The sequence below is a fragment of the Mustela nivalis genome (genome assembly GCF_964662115.1).
Source record: "Mustela nivalis genome assembly, chromosome: 20".
In the NCBI taxonomy this organism is placed as follows: Eukaryota; Metazoa; Chordata; class Mammalia; order Carnivora; family Mustelidae; genus Mustela; species Mustela nivalis.
The window spans coordinates 25696414-25714836 of record NC_139039.1 but is presented as its reverse complement, the minus strand read 5'-3'; the positions used below and the strand labels follow the sequence as shown (position 1 = coordinate 25714836).

General features: G+C 46.6%; 1 protein-coding gene and 1 long non-coding RNA gene across 8 annotated transcripts in view; one reads left to right on the top strand and one right to left on the bottom strand.

The window, feature by feature from the left end:
* RBPMS (RNA binding protein, mRNA processing factor) overlaps positions 1-5795 on the bottom strand; it is a 172134-nt gene extending 166339 nt beyond the window's left edge. For 3 of the 7 annotated variants that reach the window (XM_082715651.1, XM_082715656.1, XM_082715654.1), the window contains exon 1: positions 5076-5795. In XM_082715651.1, the coding sequence (XP_082571777.1) occupies positions 5076-5141 (66 nt within the window). In that variant the 5' untranslated portion in view covers positions 5142-5795. Of the gene's footprint in view, positions 1-4268; positions 4311-5075 lie in introns of those variants that run through there. The other 4 variants (XM_082715650.1, XM_082715655.1, XM_082715653.1 and 1 more) reach the window with 2 other exon arrangements.
* LOC309855419 lies at positions 5792-6519 on the top strand. Its single transcript, XR_014306790.1, has 2 exons — positions 5792-5930; positions 6211-6519. It is a non-coding gene; the product is annotated as an uncharacterized lncRNA (long non-coding RNA).
* Positions 6520-18423: the final 11904 nt, after the last annotated feature.

Below are 18423 nucleotides of genomic sequence, written 5' to 3'. Positions count from 1 at the left end.
CATACAGCCTTCAGAGGGCATGAGGCAATGCAGACACTTCAATTCCAGATTTCTGGCCTCTAGAACAGTAAGAACGCATTGCAGCTACTTTGCGCCAACAAGAACAAAAATAAATGTATGCATATACACATACATCCTTTAAAAGCATGGCTTTTCGTGGCTGCTCTTCTCCTTCACAAATTATAAGCATGATTTACTTAGCGACCTCCCTGGGTAAGACACTAAAGAGTCTTTATGAACATTCACTATCAGAAGTAACTAATTCATATAAAAAATTTTAAAAAAAATTTTTAGAAAGTAACTAATTCATGAACAGATTTTGCCACATAAACGCCCAAGTCCTCCATAAAGCCGCACTGGCTTGCGTCACCTTGCGATGTACCTGCGATCACTTACTTGCCCCATCACCCACCCCGAATTCTGTCCTTGAAGCACAAATTAATACAAACCCACAAATACCGGACAAAAGCAACTCTGGGAAAGAACATGCACCCTATCAAACCATCCACCCAACAAACAAAATGCCATGGGACACAAAGACTGCACCGGAGCTCAAGGATTTATGAGGGAAATTTTAAAACCACTCCTGGAAAAACAGCCCAAAAGCGCATGCCCTATCTGCAGGCTTCTTAAGCATCTGAGTAGGAAGTCAACACTGTGCTTTCCTTTTAAAAGGATCCCCAAAGCCTATTCGAAGGCTGAAATAGGTTTTGCTGCATTAAATCTGACTTGCAGTAAGAGCCTCCAGACATAGTCAAAACTGTATAGAACTATTATGATTCTGTATGTTGCCCAAGTCATAATGTAGATTAGTTTCATGCCCATCTGAAAGCCCGAGGTTGCCACAAACTGACCCTTTCTGGGGACCAATTGGAGAAAACAATTTTTTTTTTTTAATATTTTATTTGTTCATTTGACAGATCACAAATAGGCAGAGAAGCAGAGAGAGAGAGGAGGAAGTAGGCTCCCCGCCGAGCAGAGAGCCCGACACGGGGCTCGATCCCAGGACCCCGAGATCATGACCAGGGCCGAAGGCAGAGGCCCTAACCCATTGAGCCACCCAGAAGCCCCGGAGAAAACAATTTTCTTCATGACCCCAATATTTGGGCAAGATTGCAAAGCAACCTTTTTATTTTTTTTTCTTTTAAGTTTAAGTAAGCTCTACACCCAACCAGGGGCTCAAACTCATGACCCGGAGATCAAGAGTCACGTGCTCTACTGACAGAGCCAGCCAGGCGCCCCACTAAGCACTTTAAAAGGAAAGTGAGGTAAAGATTTGTACTGGCTTGTGAAGAACCAACTTTACACGATTCCTGCCCAACATCTGCCAAACATCTTTTCAGTCAATATCCCAACAATGCCAAGTTTTTGCTTTTTGAGTTTTAAGTACAAGAAAGTGCACATCAGTTTAAGGAAAAATCGCTATTTACCACTCCAATAAACCACCTTTTAGAAAATGTTTGTGACCAGCCTGAAAAATGCTCAAGGACCCGAATAAAAGTAAAAGCAAAACCAAATTACATATTTATCTGATTTAATTTTTTTTTTTTGGATAATTAAGTGACCAAAAACAAATTTCTCTCTACTACCAGGTAGAAAAAAAGTCTCGATACATAAAACTCAACAAGACAACCAGAGTCTGTTTCTATGCAGATCTACTGATTTTAATGAAGTCTGGTCCAGGTCAAACTGCCAAAGGTGTTTAAAGAGAATATTGCCTGGTCCAAAGTCAAGATAGAAAATTCTAGGGTTTTATCAACTGTAAAATGATGTAAGAAATTATCTAATGCCCTATACATAAGCCCTATAAATCTCAGATCCCAGTTAAAGATTTTGAAAACGGCTTCTCTTTGAAGGGCAATGTTGCAAGGGGCGCCTGGATGGCTCAATGGGTTAAAGCCTCTGCCTTCGGCTCAGGTCATGATCCCAGGGTCCTGGGATCAAACCCCACATCAGGCTCTCTGCTTAGCAGGGAGCCTGCTTCCTCCTCCTCTCTCTCTGCCTGCCTCTCCACCTACTTGTGATCTCTCTCAAATAAGTAAATAAAATCTTTTTAAAGGGGGGGGGGGCATGTTGTAGACAAACACACATATACAGAACACAGGAAGCCAGATGTATTATCTCTTCTACAGCTAGCCAAATCTTCAGAATTTTCCCTCAAAGCTTTGAATACGATCCAAAGCAGAAGTCTATGTCCTGTCCAAGGTTTCAAACTTCCAACCTCAAAAAGCTACAGAAATTCTCCTAAACCCTGGGCTGTTCAGTCTATACAGTTGGAACTAAGTAAGTGTCTCAGTATCAATTATTTCAGAGTAAGCTTTAAAATCTCTCCTACAGGGCTAAAATGTACTGGAAGAGAAAAGGAACTCATTTAAAAAATAGAGAGGGGGGGAAAAAAAAAAACAACCCTTGGATTCTCTGAAGTGGTAGAGAGAGCCTAAATTGCCCTGATGTTCTAGGAAATAAACTATTTTCTCTTGATGATGATTGGCCTTGCTTTTCCAAGTCAGCTCAATGGCCACCAGAAACAACAACAAAACACATTTTTCCCCTCTTGTCATTATGTGTATATACATTTTATATGTGTGTGTTCTGTTTACTGAAGTCCTCAGTCAAGACTTTTAAATGTGTTTGAGAACAAATTGCTGATCGCTGGGTGGGCAGGGAAAGGGTCCAGGGTGGTGGTTTTTGTATAATGCTGAGCACATTAATGGGACTCCCCAAATACCATATTTATTTTACTTGTGGCTTTCAAGGTTGGGGGGGGTGCGGAGTTTATCAAAAACAAAACAAACTCAAAACAGGGAATTAGTGCAAAATTACCTGGATCACTCAAAGTCTATTTCCTTTCTTTTCCTGAATGTTTAACATTTTAATCCCTTTCTCTTCATGGTATCTGTCTTTATAGACTCCACCTCATATGACCTGGGCTCTAAAATCTTAACTGTCCACTGAGTTTTAAAATAACTGTCTCGCCAAAACTGCTGACCCATCATAGAGCCACATGCCATTGCCTCCTGAAAAGGAACGTGGTCAGGACAACAGAGCAGGTTGAGAGGCAGGAAGTAAGCTCACCTATGATTCTGCTGGTACACAACCTCACACATTAAGGCACCCCACCAACAGGACCAACAACACAACACCCCAGTCCTGGCCACATGAGGCAGAGATGGGTTAAGTCAAAGAAATGGGATTTTTTCTCTACTTAATTTTCTCAAGTTAAGTAGGTTATGGTTTTGAACACTTAAACCTCTTTTGCTACCGATCAAGAGAAAAAAAAAAAAAAAAAAGCCTTTGGGTCTGCCTGATTAACTTTTTCCATTTACAAAGAGCTCTCAGCTGGGGGAGCAGAGAAAGAGGGTTTCACACAATACATTCCTACCCTTAGAAATAAACAGACTGCCCATCTAAGTGAAACAGAAAGGTTTCTGAAGCAATTGGTGTGTTTAGGTGAATTAGTTAAATATAGCAACTCCTTAGAGAAGCACACTTGTCATTTTTAAAATTTTATTTCAAGGGCAGGGAAAATAAATAGCAAAGCAGCCAGTTAAGAGTCGAGAAAAAAAGTGGAACTTGCAATTCAGGTCTCCTTCCCTCTGAAAAGGGAGGACCCTCAGTAGCCCCAAAGAACTAGCATGTAAATAACGCTTTTCAAAATAATAGTTTGTAATAAAAAGCGCAATTACCCTCAGGTGTGAAAGCAAATTTTCAGCTTACTGCGATTCAGGTGGGTTGCCCCATACAACCTAAGAGTAAAATCTAGTGTTTTGCATTGATTTGCATGCATGGTCCTAGGTCCCTCTATCTTCATTAAATAGTTCTTTTTTTTCCACAAGTGGACCAAGTGCCGAAGACTTACAAGAACCAAATAAGTCCTCCCCAACGTTCGGTTTCACTCTCAGAATCTCAGTTTGCACGCAATACATGATCTCCATAATAATCTCAACACCCTAACCGACTTGCAATCAGTTTGCCATCCTGCTAAGTGTATACAGTGGAACGCCAGACCTCTAAGAATACATTACAGGTCCTATCTAGATGCGTACTTTCCTGCACCTACACTCAAGTTCTTTTCAGAATGTTTAAGATCCCAGCTATGTGGGATCCTAAAAGAAGCAGGCGAAAAAAGTTATGGTTTCTTGGACTCCGGGTAACGTACCTGCAGGAACAAAGCCATTTTAAAAGGACACCACAAATAGCCAAACTACAAAATTCTGAAACGTCTGTTCAGGAGTTCCCATCCAAGGTTAAATTTTGTTTCTACCTACGGAAGGCGCCGCCGCCCGCCGCAACATTTTTAACGTTGTTACGGACACACCACCTAAAATTTACGCTCAGAAGTCAAAGTCCCATTAAAACAGTCCAGACGATCGCTTGGTCAACTGTAAACTTCTGAACTCTTTTCTTCGGCTCCCCCCACGCCCCCCCCCCCGCATCACCCCTAAATTGACAAAACCTAATCACCCACATTCGGGGTCTTTTGACTCATCAGAAAAGAATGCAGCCGATGAGTTATCTATTAATCCAAAATGCCTCGGCTGGGAAGATATTTCACCAAGAACTTTTTAACACTGCAAGGGAGGGGGCAGGGAACCGAAGGTGTCTTTTCACGAGAACTTTCCCCGAGTTCTCTCCCCACCCCGAGCGCGCGCGCGCACACACACACACACACACACACACACACACACGCCCCACAACCTCCGGCCCCCGTCGCAGAATTAAGCCCTGACCCTCCGGGTCCCCATAAACGGAGGTCACCCAGGAGTCAGCTCTCGATTCCGCTTTTAAAATCCCACGCAAACAAAGCTGAGCATTATACTTACAAAAGTCTCCGAAAAGTCCTCAAAGTTACGCAATTTTAGGAACCCACAAAAACACGCTCTCGGAAGAGCCCCCCCCCCCCGCTTTCCGGGGCCACAGTGTGGGGCTGTGCCTCGCGGCGAGGGCATTTCCCAAACCCCGGAGTGCGGCGCCCCGGGGTCGGCGCCCGCGCCCCGCCGGCCGGCCCGCACGCGGGAGGAAGCCCGCGGCCGGCGCCCCGGGCCGTACCCCCGCCGCTGCGAGCCCCGCAGTACCTCTTCCTCCTGAAGGTTCGCCTCGTTCGGGGTGTTCTCCTTCTCGGCTTTGCCGCCGTTGTTCATCTTCCCGGTCCTTCCTCGCCGGGCAGGGCTGGGGCGCGGGGCTGGGCGAGGGCGCGCTCGCCCACTTTTCCCTTCCCCGGGCGCCGGGGCTCCCTCGGGCGGGCGCCGCGGGCTGCGGGGGCTGGAGCCGGGGCCAGCGGCGGCTCGGGCTCCCGGGGCGAGGCGAGACTGCGGCGCCGGGCGACCCAGGAAGTGCGAGGGAGACTCCGGGCAGGGCGCGGCGCGGGCCGGCTGGGCAGGGGACGGAGACAATCGGGCCCCGGGAGGGAGACCTGGAGAGGGAGGGCGGGCGCGAGGGAAGGAAGGAAGGAAGAAAGGATGGGGCGAGGGCGCGCGTCCCAGGAGGGAGCCCGGAGAGTTGGGGATGTGGCCGAGCGGGGGCTGGGGGCGGCCGCTGCCCGAGCCTGGCGGGGGCCGGAGGGAGGGGGCGAGGGGTGCCCAGACCCAGGGAGGCGGCGGTGCGGGGCGCGGGCCGCGGCTGGGACACGGGGACCCGGAGAGCCGCTGAGTGCGCGCTCCAGGCAGGCTCTGGGAAGTACGGGATCCAAGCGGCTCCCTTTCTCTCGCTCTCCTCCCTCCCCTCTCTCCTCCCGCTCCTCCTCCTCCTCCTCCTCCTCCTCCCTCCGCCCTCCCTAGACGTGGGCTGCCGGCTGCAGCCCGGAGGGACGGGACGCGGGACGGAGAAGCCCCCCGCGGGAGGAGGGGCTGCCCCGCGGCCGGATGGCGCGCGCCGGGGAGGGGCCGCGGGCCGCAGGCGGAAGCGGCCGACCCCAGCCCCCCGACTCGGCGGTAGGTCGGAGGGCGAGGGCCGAGGCGCGGGAGGGAGAGAGGCCGGGTCCTCCGGTTTCCTCGGCCCGTGGGGGCCCCGGCGGCCGGGCGGGTGGGGAGTTGGCGGACTCGCGTGGCGGTGCGCGCCAGCTCGGAGCGGGGCCTCGGGGAGCCAGCGCGACGCCCGGCAAGCGTGACGGGCTACTGCGGGGGGCCTGCTTCCCGCGGGGATTCGCACCCCTGTCCCCGCGCCTGCCCCTCCTTCTCAGGACCGGCTCAGACCTATTTCCTCCCTTCCTAGTGGGCAGCTCGAGATGACAGGATGCGAGAGAACGAGCGACGTCCGGGCGCAGCCGGGTCCCTCCCAAACCTCCCAGCCTCCCCGCACCGGCCTTGGCTCCCTTCTAGGCTTCACGGGCCGCCCTGCTCGGGCTCCTCTCACCTCATCAGACCGTCCTGGAATTATTTGTTTACCTGGCTGCCTCCCTTACTCTTCAGGGAGAGCATTCCCGCAAGAGAACACTGTGCCCTCTTTATCATTATAACCCCGCTGCTATTTAAATACGCTACCTGGTATACAGTAGGCACTCAATAAATACTTGTTGGCTAAGTGACTGCTCCTCCCAGGGAGCCGAACTGGAGACCAACACGGATGATCTTCAGAGGGTCAAAGCGGCTTAGAGAAGGAAGAGGGCTCAGCATTCTGGGAGGTCAGCACACAACGCCTTGTTTATGCGCCAACTCGGGAGGACTGCGTGGTTTTGTTTCCTCACCTGTGAAATGGGAGTAGTTAGAGTTACCTCCCAGGGGGTTGCAATTAAAGGAGATGACAGGTCGGTGGACCTATAGCATGCAGCACCCATGCCTGCCCAGTTAGGTTTGCAAGAACTTGGAAGCTAGTGTTATTATTAAGGAAATTTCCATTTTTCCGGGGGGCGTAGGGAGCTTCTCCATCCCGGTATCATAAACACATAAATTTAAAACTGCATGTATCAGTAGGTTCTCCCTCACTTCCCACGCCCAGGAATTCTCTCCCACAGCACGCTGTTCCTTTCTTCACAGCACCAATCACAATGTTTGTTTATTTGCTTGCTTCACTGTTTATCTCTCTCTGCTCCCCGTCCCCCAGACATTCTTCACCCTATAATGGTTTAAGTGCTCCTGGGAGTGGGATGGGGGTGGGGATGAAGATAAAGCTCCTGCTTTTCGGGAGTTTGAGCTGGTGCTGCAGAGACAGGATTCCCAAAACAACTCCTCGGCACCGTGATCAGGGATCCTGGTTCAAGTCGCAGGAAGCAACAAAATACTTGCGTCAAGAGCGTTGTGTGGGGGTTGGGTGATAACTTCCATTCACCTATTGGGTTTTTCCTTGGCGTGAGGGGGTGGGGGGAGTCTGAGGATTTTGGTAAATAGATTTAATTGCTGTCATGATGTCCTGTCTCTCTATGGGGGAGAAAAAAAGTGTATCCTGGATGAAAATAAGCCAAGAATCTGTTGAACTTGCAACTGAAGTTTAGAAAAGGCAAGGGCCACAATTAATCTGGAAACCTGGACACAGCCCTTTCCACTCCCTGAGTTACAGAAGGAGCCACGAGGGGGCAGTGTCTTCCTGAGCAATGGCTGAGTGGTGGGCTTGGGCCCCCACGCCACCAATGCTGCCCGCACTCTGCTCTCCTTGGCCCTTGCCGGGTACTGAAATACTCCACAGAAAGATACTGTTTTGCTGGAGCCTGGCAAAGGCCCAAGAAAAATGACAATTGATCTAGTCATTGATGGTTGCAGTCGGACGCCACTTATGAGTAGGTGGAAGATGTCTGATTCCAGGATGCGGCTGCGACCCCAGCCAGGGAAATCTGGCTTCCTTCCAAGCGTAGAACCTGATTCCTTGTCTTTCAGCCAAGCCAGCACTTTTGTCCATTGTTAAAAGTCAAAAACCTCTGGGATAAAAAAATGAAAATCGGAGCTATGAGAGGATCTTTGTCTGATCGGTCATTGTTGTGTTCCCAGCATCTAGACAATGCTTGACACATAGTAGGCACTCAGTGGTTGTGTTTGACTGAATGAACACATTAAGTCTTATCAGATATTGATTTTCAGTCTTGAATGACATCAGATCCTTCCAAGACCCTGCAGGAGGGACTGAGTTAGACGTGTCTCAGCATTGAGAGCCACCACAAGGGAACTAGGCAGACTCATGGTAGTGGTCTATAGTCACTATTTTGCAGGGGGAGACCCTACCTAGATAGAGAGCTTGCTCAGAATGAGACAGCTGTTGAGATTTCAAAAATAAAAAATAAAATCACAGCACTCAACGAGTCGTCTGATGCATCAGGCAGTTAACAACACAGCAGGGAGGCCTATCAGTGGTGAGCATGAAATTCAAGGTGTTTTCAGAAAAGCCTGTGGGGATGGGGTGATACACCATGAAAAGAGGGACTCCTGTTTCCTGTCCTTTCCAAGAAGAATGGTGTAGACTGACTTGGAAGAAAATAGGGTCACATATTACTAACACCCCCCCCCCCGAAAATCTGTAAATAGACTTTAGCTGTTTATGAAGCCTAAGTGAGAGGAAAAACATCATTCAGGATATAAATGATCCTTATGGCCTGTTGATTACTCTAAAGAACGTTTCAAAAGTGAGATCTCACTCAGTAGCCCTGAGTAGCTTCCAGACACACCACGAGGTCCAAGACAACAAAGGGATTTCATATCCTAGAAAAATAGGGCTAATGGCCACGAAACACCTGCTTTCTCCCTTGCCCACCACTTTACCACATTGCTTCCAGCCTGCAAGGTTACATGCCAGATGGAAAGGGGAATATTGGATGCACCTGTAGCTTTAGGACTTATCTCTGTTTCTCTGGCAGTGTTCATTCTGAGGTTTGCTTTAAGAAATCCAAACGGATCATTACGTCTTCAATGTTTGTCTCTGGGAACTGCAGACATTAAAGATTTTTTGAGACAGTTTGCATGGCAGGGATTTTGTACCTGTGCTAACACAGCAGCAGAAAGCTACAGTATCTACCACATGGGGTTCTGAATATCTGTTCACACTTCTGCATCCTCTGCTTGACCCAGAAAGTTCTGGAGGCCAGAGGCTATGTTTTATTGGGTTATGTCATCCTTGAAATCTCTCTCCCTTCACCCCCACCCTCCTCCGGGCCATCATCATCTTCCCCTGATTTGTGACTTTTTAAAAAAACACAACACTGTATATGCCACTCCACAGCGCACATTTCAGTCGTGTGAAATACACGCACGTCGTTGTGCAACATCCTCTTGATTTTTACCTCCTACATAGTTGGGAGATGCAATCATTTCTCTCTAATCACTTGTGGAGACTAATGCATGCAGCCACGTGGAGAGGCCCACGTGGAAGGGAGTCAGGTCCCGGGCTCACAGCTCCCTCGGAGCTCCTGGCAGACAGCTGGTACCAATTGCCAGCCTTTCGAGTGCGTCCTCTTGGAAGCAGATACTCTGGTCCTGGTTCAGCCGCCCCAGCTGACGCCACACGGAAAAGACGTGAGCTGTCTTCGGAGTCGTGCCCAAACTGCAAAATTGTTAGCAAGAAAGTGAATGCTGTTGTTTTAAAACACTAAGTTGTAGGGTGTTTTCTTGTACAGCCATTGAGAACTGAAACGTAATTGCATGCCTAGAGGTGAGGTCCCGGGGTATAGAAACCTAGAACATGGGGCAGTGGCTTTGGGACCAGGCAGAGGATGGAAGCAGGAAGGATACTGAGGAGTCCTTCCAGCAACAGGCATTACTCAGGGGCACTAAATATTGTTAGTAGAGGTTGGAGAGAGGGGGAGTCCATACACTTAGCTATTGGAAAAATGATTAGCTAAACTAGCTTGCGGTTCACACAAAAGAGAGAAAAGATGCCTAACGAACACGTGGACCTGGCTAAGGAGCTATTTGGATAGATGTTAAAAAAGTTGAAGAAGGGGCACCTGGGTGGCTCAGTGGGTTAAGCGTTTACCTTCAGCTCAGGTCATGATCCTGGATTCCTGGGATCAAGCCCCACATCAGGCTCCCTCCTCAGTGGAGAGCCTGCTTCTCTCTCTCTGCCCCTAACCCCATGTGTGCTCGCTCTCTCTCTCTCCCTCTCTCTCACTCTCCCAAATAAATAAGTAAAATCTTAAAAAAAAAAAAAAAAGTTTGAAGAATTTCTTTGAGATGTTTATGATATAGTACAAGAGACATGAGAGGAGCAAAAAAAGAAAAGGGAACTGTTCGTTTTTTATCTGAATTTAGAGGAAACATAAAGAAGCCGAGACCTGCTGGGTTTGAAATAAAACTCATTCCCAGCTTCTCCAGAAGACCAAACCCTCAAAATAAGATATGGCTTCAGGCCCAAGGTCAAATCCAGAGTGCTCTGGGGAAAATATGGCCTTAGGTGAAGTTCAAGACAAGGGTCCAGCGAGAAGACCCTGTGTAGACAGTCTCCACCATGGCCCCCAACGATCCCTACTTCCTGCTACTCAAGCCCTGTGTCATCCTCTCCCTGCGAGTGTGAGCGGGACCCAGCGACTTACTTTTCATGAATAGAGTCTGGCAAGAGTGATGGATATCACTTCCAAGATTAGACTAAGGGAGACCTGACTCCCTTTTTACACACGCTCTCGTTGCGCTGCCACTTGCTGCCGCTGATGGAAGCTAGCTACCGTGATGCCAGTAGCCCTCTGAGAGGCCCGTGTGATGAGAAGGGTGGCTTTCATCCAAGCACCAGCAAGGAGACATGGCGCTCTCAGTCCAACAACCCACAAGGGACCGAATCCTGCCAACAACTACATGAGCAAGCTTGGAAGTGGGTCTTCCCTAAGTGTGGCCTTAGATGAGACCCGTTATGGCCTGAATGTTGGTATTCCCCAACCCTCCCTGCCGTAATTCATATTAGGAAGCCCTAACTCGCCGTGTGATGGTATTAGGGCCTTTGGGAGGTAATTAGGTTTAGATGGGGTCATGAGGGCGGAGCCCCTGGGGTGGGATTAGAGCCCTTACAAGAGATAAAGAGACCTCAGGGCTTCTGCTCTCTGCCCTGCGAGGTTGGGATAGAGTGAGCATGTGGCCATCTACGCGCCAGGAAGAAGCCCCTCACCGAACTGGCCGGCTCCTTGAGCTTGGACTTCCCAAACTCCAGAACTGGGGTATTTTGTTATGGTAGCCTGAGCTGACTAAAACAAGAGCACACCCACAACGGACACCTTGGCTGCCACGTTTGAGAAACCTTGAGGCAGAGGGACCCAGCTAAGCCAAGCCTTAGATTTCTAAACAACAGGAACTGTGGGGTCATAACAGATTGGTGTTTTAAGCCATTTCATCTGGGTAACTTGTCATTGCAGCCATAGATAAATTGATAGCTCTGAAAAATTTATTTAACACGGTAACTCCTAGATCCTTTCAATAGCAGGACTGCTCAGAATCTACTTGGTGTTGCCCACAGCATTCTCACACACTGGCCCAACATAGAGAAGGCCTCCCTCAGAAAGGGGTGGCTTTTGCCCAAGGGAGGTGATTATAACCTGAAGCATAGGAAACACATGGCTTGTAAGGATCTCTGCTAGCTCGCACTGAAGTAGAGCTTGTGCATACCGAAAAGAAGCCTCCAGAGCGTCATATTCACAGGCAGGAAGCGGGCTGACTTATCTGCAGTTATGGGCTGTTTCCAAAAGGGGAGATGACTTAAGATGGAGTGGAAAGGGGCACCTGGGTGGCTCACTTGGTTAAGCCTCTGCCTTTGACTCAGGTCACGATCCCAGAGTCCTGGAAGCGAGCCCCACATTGGGCTCCTTGCTCAGTGGGGAGCTCGATTCTCCCTCTCCATCGGCCTGTGTGCTTTCTCTCTCAAATAAATGAATAAAATCTTTAAAAAAAAAAAAAAAGATGGTACAAAAAGCCCCTGAGAATCATTTTCAAAGAGAAGGAGTAGGCCAAATTAAGGAACCGATCTGAGGGTACCTAGCTGGCTCAGTCGGTTAAGCATCCAACTCTTGGTTTCGGCTCTGGGCTGTGATCTTAAGGTCATGAGATCGAGTCCTGCATCAGGCTCTACACTCAGTGCGGAGTCTGCTTGTCCCTCTCTCTCCCTCTCTCCTCCTCTCCCTGCTCACTGTCTTTCTGTCTACATAAAATAAGTAAATACCCAAAAAATCTTAAAAAAAAAAAAAAGAGGAAGTGATGTCATTTGACCAGTGGGATTTCAGAATTGCTATGAATCACTTTCCATGTCCCTCTTGTTTTTTCCCCTTTTTTGAATGGGAGTGTCTATTACAGGTTTTCGGTCCCTACCTTATCATTAGATGTTGGGTGTGTGAGACAGATACTGTGTCTCTTTAGCTCACTGGTCTTCAATCAAGAGGGTCAATGTCTGAGGAGCCATAGTCAAGAATGACACCCAAGGAACCACATCTGCCGTTGGACCCCCATTTAGAAGCTGGTGTCCTAGACCAGGCGTTCGCAAACTTTTTCTGGATAGGGCCAGATAGTAAGTCTTTGAGGCTTTGCAGGTCACCTGTGATTGTTCTCACTTATTCTCGGTTTTGTTTTTTATAGCCCTGTAAACATATAAAACCATTCTTATCACAGGAGTCGTACAAAAATGGTCCACAGGTTGTGGACGTGTCCATGGGTTGGCCTTCATGCTGTGGTTTGCTCACCCACGTCTAGACTATGAACTGACATATAATGGGATGGATATTTTCATATCTTAGGAGAGGAGATAAGTGTATTTTTCATATGGGAAGCATGTGTATTGTGGCCATATGGTGAACGGCGGTAGCTAGGCTTGAAACATGCCCATGCCCCCCAATTTCACCTTTTTGTACACACATGCCACTCTTCCCATCAAGAGTTGTAGCTTACATGCCCTTCCCGTGAGTCTGAGCTGGGCCCTTTTCTGCTTGGACGAGTAGAGTGTGGAGGAAATGACCTTTTGGGAATTCTGAGCCCAGGCATTAAAGATTTCTGGCAACTCTTGCTTCCTCCCTCTTGGAACCCGGTGTTCATGTAATGAGAAATCCCAAGCAGCCACCTGGAGAGGCCCACATGGAAGAAATTCAAGCCCTACCCATCTCCCCAGACCCCACCACACAGGGCTTCATCGGAGCTGCCTGCAGCAGGCCAGAGCCAGCAAACAGCCTTACGCCGTGCACCATCTTGAACGTCAAGACTCTGTGCTGAGCCACCCCAGCTAACGTTACACAGAGCAGAGATAAGCCTTTGTGTCAGAATCCTGACCAAACTGTAAGCACTCTTGTGAGGGAATTAATGATTATCTTTTTAAGCCATAGATATATACATACATATATATATATACATATATATATATAATGAATCACTAGGATAGGGAATGGTGTAAGCAGGGCTCCGGAAACCAGAAAGCCTTGGGCATTCTCAAGGATAAGCAAGGAGAGTAACCCCTGGTGCCAAGAGTTCTATCTGTAAAACAAAAATCACAAATGCTTCTAGTACAGGACTTTTCCTGCAGGGAGACAGTACAGTAGAAAAATATAGCCGATCCCTTCAGAACTTGAACGAAACTTGCTGACGAAGTTGAGGACACGTAGAAGATGACAAAGCCAGAGCGAGGTGTGGCTGTGGGGCAGTTGGCAAGCCACTCTTATAATTAAGTGACTTTTCCTATCACCAACTTCGTAGCATACGTAACTTGAATTTGTGCTTCAGGAAAATAATAAATTAGCAATGCTCTGGCCTTTTGGAGAGTCGCTTATAAACAATCAAAGGTCAAATGCTAAATTTAACGCTTTTTAATGTCTACCATAGTCTAACTTGTCTGGAATGTGGAGAAATCTTACATGTGAGGAGGTGAGGCTGAGGACTTAGTTCATTTAGTCATTATTAAGAATTGCTGTTTAGGGACACCTGGGTGGCTCAGATGGTTAAGCGGCTGCCTTCGGCTCAGGTCATGATCCCAGTGTCCTGGGATAGAGTCCCACATCGGGCTCCTTGCTTCTATGGGGAGCCTGCTTCTCCCTCTGCCTCTGCCTACCACTCTGTCTGCCTGTGCTCGTGCGCGCTCTCTCTCTCTCTCTCTAACAAATAAATAAATAAAATCTTAAAAAGAATTGCTGTTTAGAAAGAAATCTTTAACAGTTAGTGAAGGAGATTTAAGTGATGTAGATTTTCCCCCCCACTGGACAAGCAATGAAAAAAGGGCATGGAAATGAAAACCATTTCCAAAGGGGAAGCTACATAATTTGGTCAACGATTGGATGTAGAGGTTAAGGGAAAATAAGGCATTTGAACTAACAGCCAGGTTTTCAAGGCGTCAAGGATCTGGCGATGCCGATTCCAGAAAGAAAGAAAAAGAGATGTTCAGAGGAGAAGACCTGATTGTATGGATATGTAAGGAGCCCAGCATCAGGCATGCAAGGTTCCCTAGTGTCAGGGTTACACTGATGGTTGGAAAAGGAGTCTATAGGGAAGAGACAGGTGATGATGTCTATATTTGAGCACCATCTGAATTGAAATCAGGTGAGTTTCAGCTTCAGAGATTAGAATCTTAGGAGATATCTATGCTTAGACAGGGCAAGGAGAAAGACTTGCCAGAAAAGAGACCAAGCAGTCAGATGTAAGAGAGTAAGCCTGCTCGTAAAAATAGCAGCGGACAGCATCAGCCAGGGGACCGTGATCCAAACTTTGCATGGATTATCACATTTTATTGTTTCAAGATGGCAAGTTACACTTACATTTTTAAAGGATTTATTTACTTATTTGAGAGAGACAGAGAGAGAGAGAGTGCATATATGCCAGTGCAAGGGAGAGAATATCCAGCAGATACCATACTGACTGTGGAGCCCACCTTGGGGCTGGATCCCAGGACCCTGAGATCATGACCTGAGCCGAAATCATGAGTCTGATGCTTAACCAACTGAGCCACTCAGGCGTCCCTACATGTGACACATCTCAATCCACTCTGTTCCAAAACCTCTCATAAAAACATGAAAAGGTTTTGTTGTTGTCATCATCAATATTTTAAGGCATAAAGATCCTAACAAGGATAAAGAGAATGAAAGAAAACAACGGCGATACAGTTTGGGCAGCCTCAAAGCATCCAGATAAATACCGAGACGCTCCCTCCCAAGTCTGATGGGAGAAAACTGAGAAGCAAACTCACACCAACAAATCCCCTCAAAATCCCAGGCTTCCCACCAGCAGGCACCTCACAAGCAAGAGTGAAAATGGGGCTCTCACTGGAGGCTTGATTGAAGAAAATGGCTTGCACCCAGACCCCCCCCCCATTTTATTATTCAATTAACATCTTCAAATTTCTCCTCTCTTCTTAGGACTATCCAACTGGAAAAAGAAAAACAAGCCTTTCTTCATTTTTACTAGTTTATTTTTCTTCATATGAGAAGAGTTTTATCAAATCAGCTTAGGTATAAAATAAGTCCATAAATTTTTAAGAGGCAAAAAATAGGACTAATTCAGTGAGATAAACATCAGTGGCTGAAAACTTGCAAAACCAGATCTTTTGTGTGTGTGTTGGTGTGTGTGTGTGTGTGTGTTTAAATTTGGGGTCACTGTAATCCTAAACATTAATATAATTTTACTCTAAGTGACCCACTTGACTAGGACTTGTACCTTTTTTGAGTGTGATTGAGTTTTTTAAAATATATGTATACATATATTTAAGATTTTATTTGTTTATTTGACAGACAAAGATTGCAAGTAGGCAGAGAGGCAGGCAGAGAGAGAGGAGGAAGCAGGCTCCCTGCTGATGTGGGGCCCGATCCCAGGACCCTGGGATCATGACCTGAGCCAAAGGCGGAGGCTTTAACCCACTGAGCCACCCAGGTGGCCCCCAAAATGTGAATTTTTAACATGTATCTTAAGTGGCATTATTATCTACTAATACTTTATACTTACTTTTTCAATTAAGCACATTTTATGGACACTTATCATTTATCATTAACATTGATCATTTATGAACATTTAGGTTTTTCTATCCCCTCCTTTTTTTTTTTTTAAGATTTTAAAAAATTTATTTGTTTGACAGAGAGAGAGATATCACAAGTAGGCAGAGAGGCAGGCAGAGACGGGGGGAAACAGTCTTCCCGCTAAGCAGAGAGCCTGATGTGGGGCTCAATCCCAGGACCCTGGGAGACCATGACCTGAGCTGAAGGCGGAGGCTTGACCCACTGAGTCACCCAGGAGCCTCATCCTATCTACTCCTTTTTAAAGCTTTGTAGGATTCCACTGTGTAGACACAAGTTCTGTCCAGGTGTACATTAAGTTGCTTACAGGTTGTTAATGTTAAAAGATGCCGTGATAAACACCCACGTACAAACATCTTTGTACATTGCCTGATGATTTTCTTAGAATGAATTCTAAATAAACTACTGGGTTAGATGGTCAGTGAGTTTAAGTATTGATGTTTATGGTTAGAAAGTTTATACAATTTACACTCGCTCCCACAATGTATGAGAGTACCCATTTCATAACAACATTTCCAACACAGAAGAAACCTTGGTTCATTTTACCAGTCTGTTGGTGAATTTTGCCAATTCTGTTGGTGAAAAAAGATACTCTTTTTTCGCATATTTGTTTATTTATTTATCTGAGAGAGGGAGAGGGAGAGAGCACATGCATGAGGAGGGGGAGGGGACAGAGCGAGAGGGAGAGAGAAAATCTTAGGCACTCCACGCTCAGTGCAGAGCCAATATAAGGCTCAACCTCACAACTCTGAGACCATGACCTGAGTCGAAATCAAGAGTCTGACACTCAACTATCTGAATCACCCAGGCGTCCCATTATTTATTTATTTTTAAGTAAGTTCTAGGCCCAACATGGGTCTTGATCTCATGAACCCAAGCTCCAGAATCCCAACTGAGCCAGCCAGGCACCCTGAAAAATATTATTCTTTTAATTTGTCTTGATCATTACGGGGGCTGACCATCTTTTCATCTGTTTATAGCCATTTGGAAGTTGCCTGTCACGTTTTTGTGCATTTTTCTAATCAGATGTTTGTCTTTTTCTATTTGATATTTGAAATTATTTTGCTTCTACTATCCTGAAACTCCTTCATGTGTCCCACAGACATGACTGCTGGGTACTACGTAGATTCTTAGGACGCGGTAACGAACACAAGAGACACACACCTGACTTGCAGGGGTCAGACGATCTATTAAGCAGTTATAATAAGTGGAGTATGTGCTATAATCTATGGAAATCCAGACATCGAGGGACTTCAAAAAAGGTGGTAAATACATACTCTGGGTGGTCAGCAGAAGTTTCTAGGAGGATGTGACATTTCATCAAGTCCTAATGGATGAACAGTGAAGTAGGAATGGTAGGAGTAGAGAAGGTTCCATTCCAGCTAGAAACTGGTCTGAGAGGAAGAGAGAGGAATTTTGACTAGGGAATTAGGGGAAAAAAAAAAAATGTAGAGGGGCACCTATCTGGCTCAGTCAGAAGAGCTTGACTCTTGATCTCCTGGGTCATGGGTTCAAGCCCCATGTTGGGCTGTAGAGACTACTGAAGAAAATAAAGTTAAAAAAAAAAAAAAGAAGAAGAAGAAGAACACAAAAGTGAGATTAGCTCAGAAAGGGCAAGGAGGCCAGATTATTCAGTTTAAAATCTTTTTAAGTCATAAGGCAATAACTTCAGCTTTATCCGAAGGCAGTAATAAAGTGTATTCGTTAGAATATTTTCAGCTACCGGTAGCAACAAAACACTTGACTGAAAGGACTTAAACAAGGAAAACTTTCCAACATTTCACATAATGAGAACTGTGGTCCCTGGGGTGGTTCATCTTTTCATTCTGCCACTCTTAATGTGCGTGACACCTGTTCTTAATGGTCCCGTGTTATCTCTTCTTCTAGTCCCCATATACTTGGCAGCAACTCCAAGTATCACGTCCTTACAGTCATGTTCAATGGCCTGGAAAAGGTAGGCAAAGTCTGTGTAAACAGAGAAGAAAGTGTTTTCCAGAAGCTTCTATCGGAATTCCCCATTTCTCATTGGCCAGAACCCGGTCGCAGGAGAACAACTAGCCTCCCTGAATGCTAGGAAAGTGTGTATTGGGCATTTTCATCCTTTGTGAGGGGAAGTGGATTCTATCCGCAAGGAAAGGAGGGAAGAGAAACAGCTATCAGGTAGGAAGCCATTGGGGTGTCCTTGGCATCTGAAGGTTTTAGAGCAAACACGTGATGTGATCAGGTTTGCAGTTGGCTTTCTATTCCCCTAGGTCTTCTTGCTTCTTCCTCATCATTGTCCATTACCTCCATTCTCTACTCTTACGCACCACTCTTCTACCTAGTTCCCTATTTTTTTCAGCCATAATAAGCTAACTCTACAACATCTCTAAACATTAATGACACTGTTTGATTTAATTATGATAAAATTACCTAAAACAATTATATCTATTGCATTTGGCATGAGTGTTTCAGAAAATGCCTTAAGTGATCTAAAAAGTGTTCTAAAACAAACAGTATTTGGGGTTTCAAGTACGCTTGGGTAAGTGTGGTATTTCCATTGGTATGTTAACCAA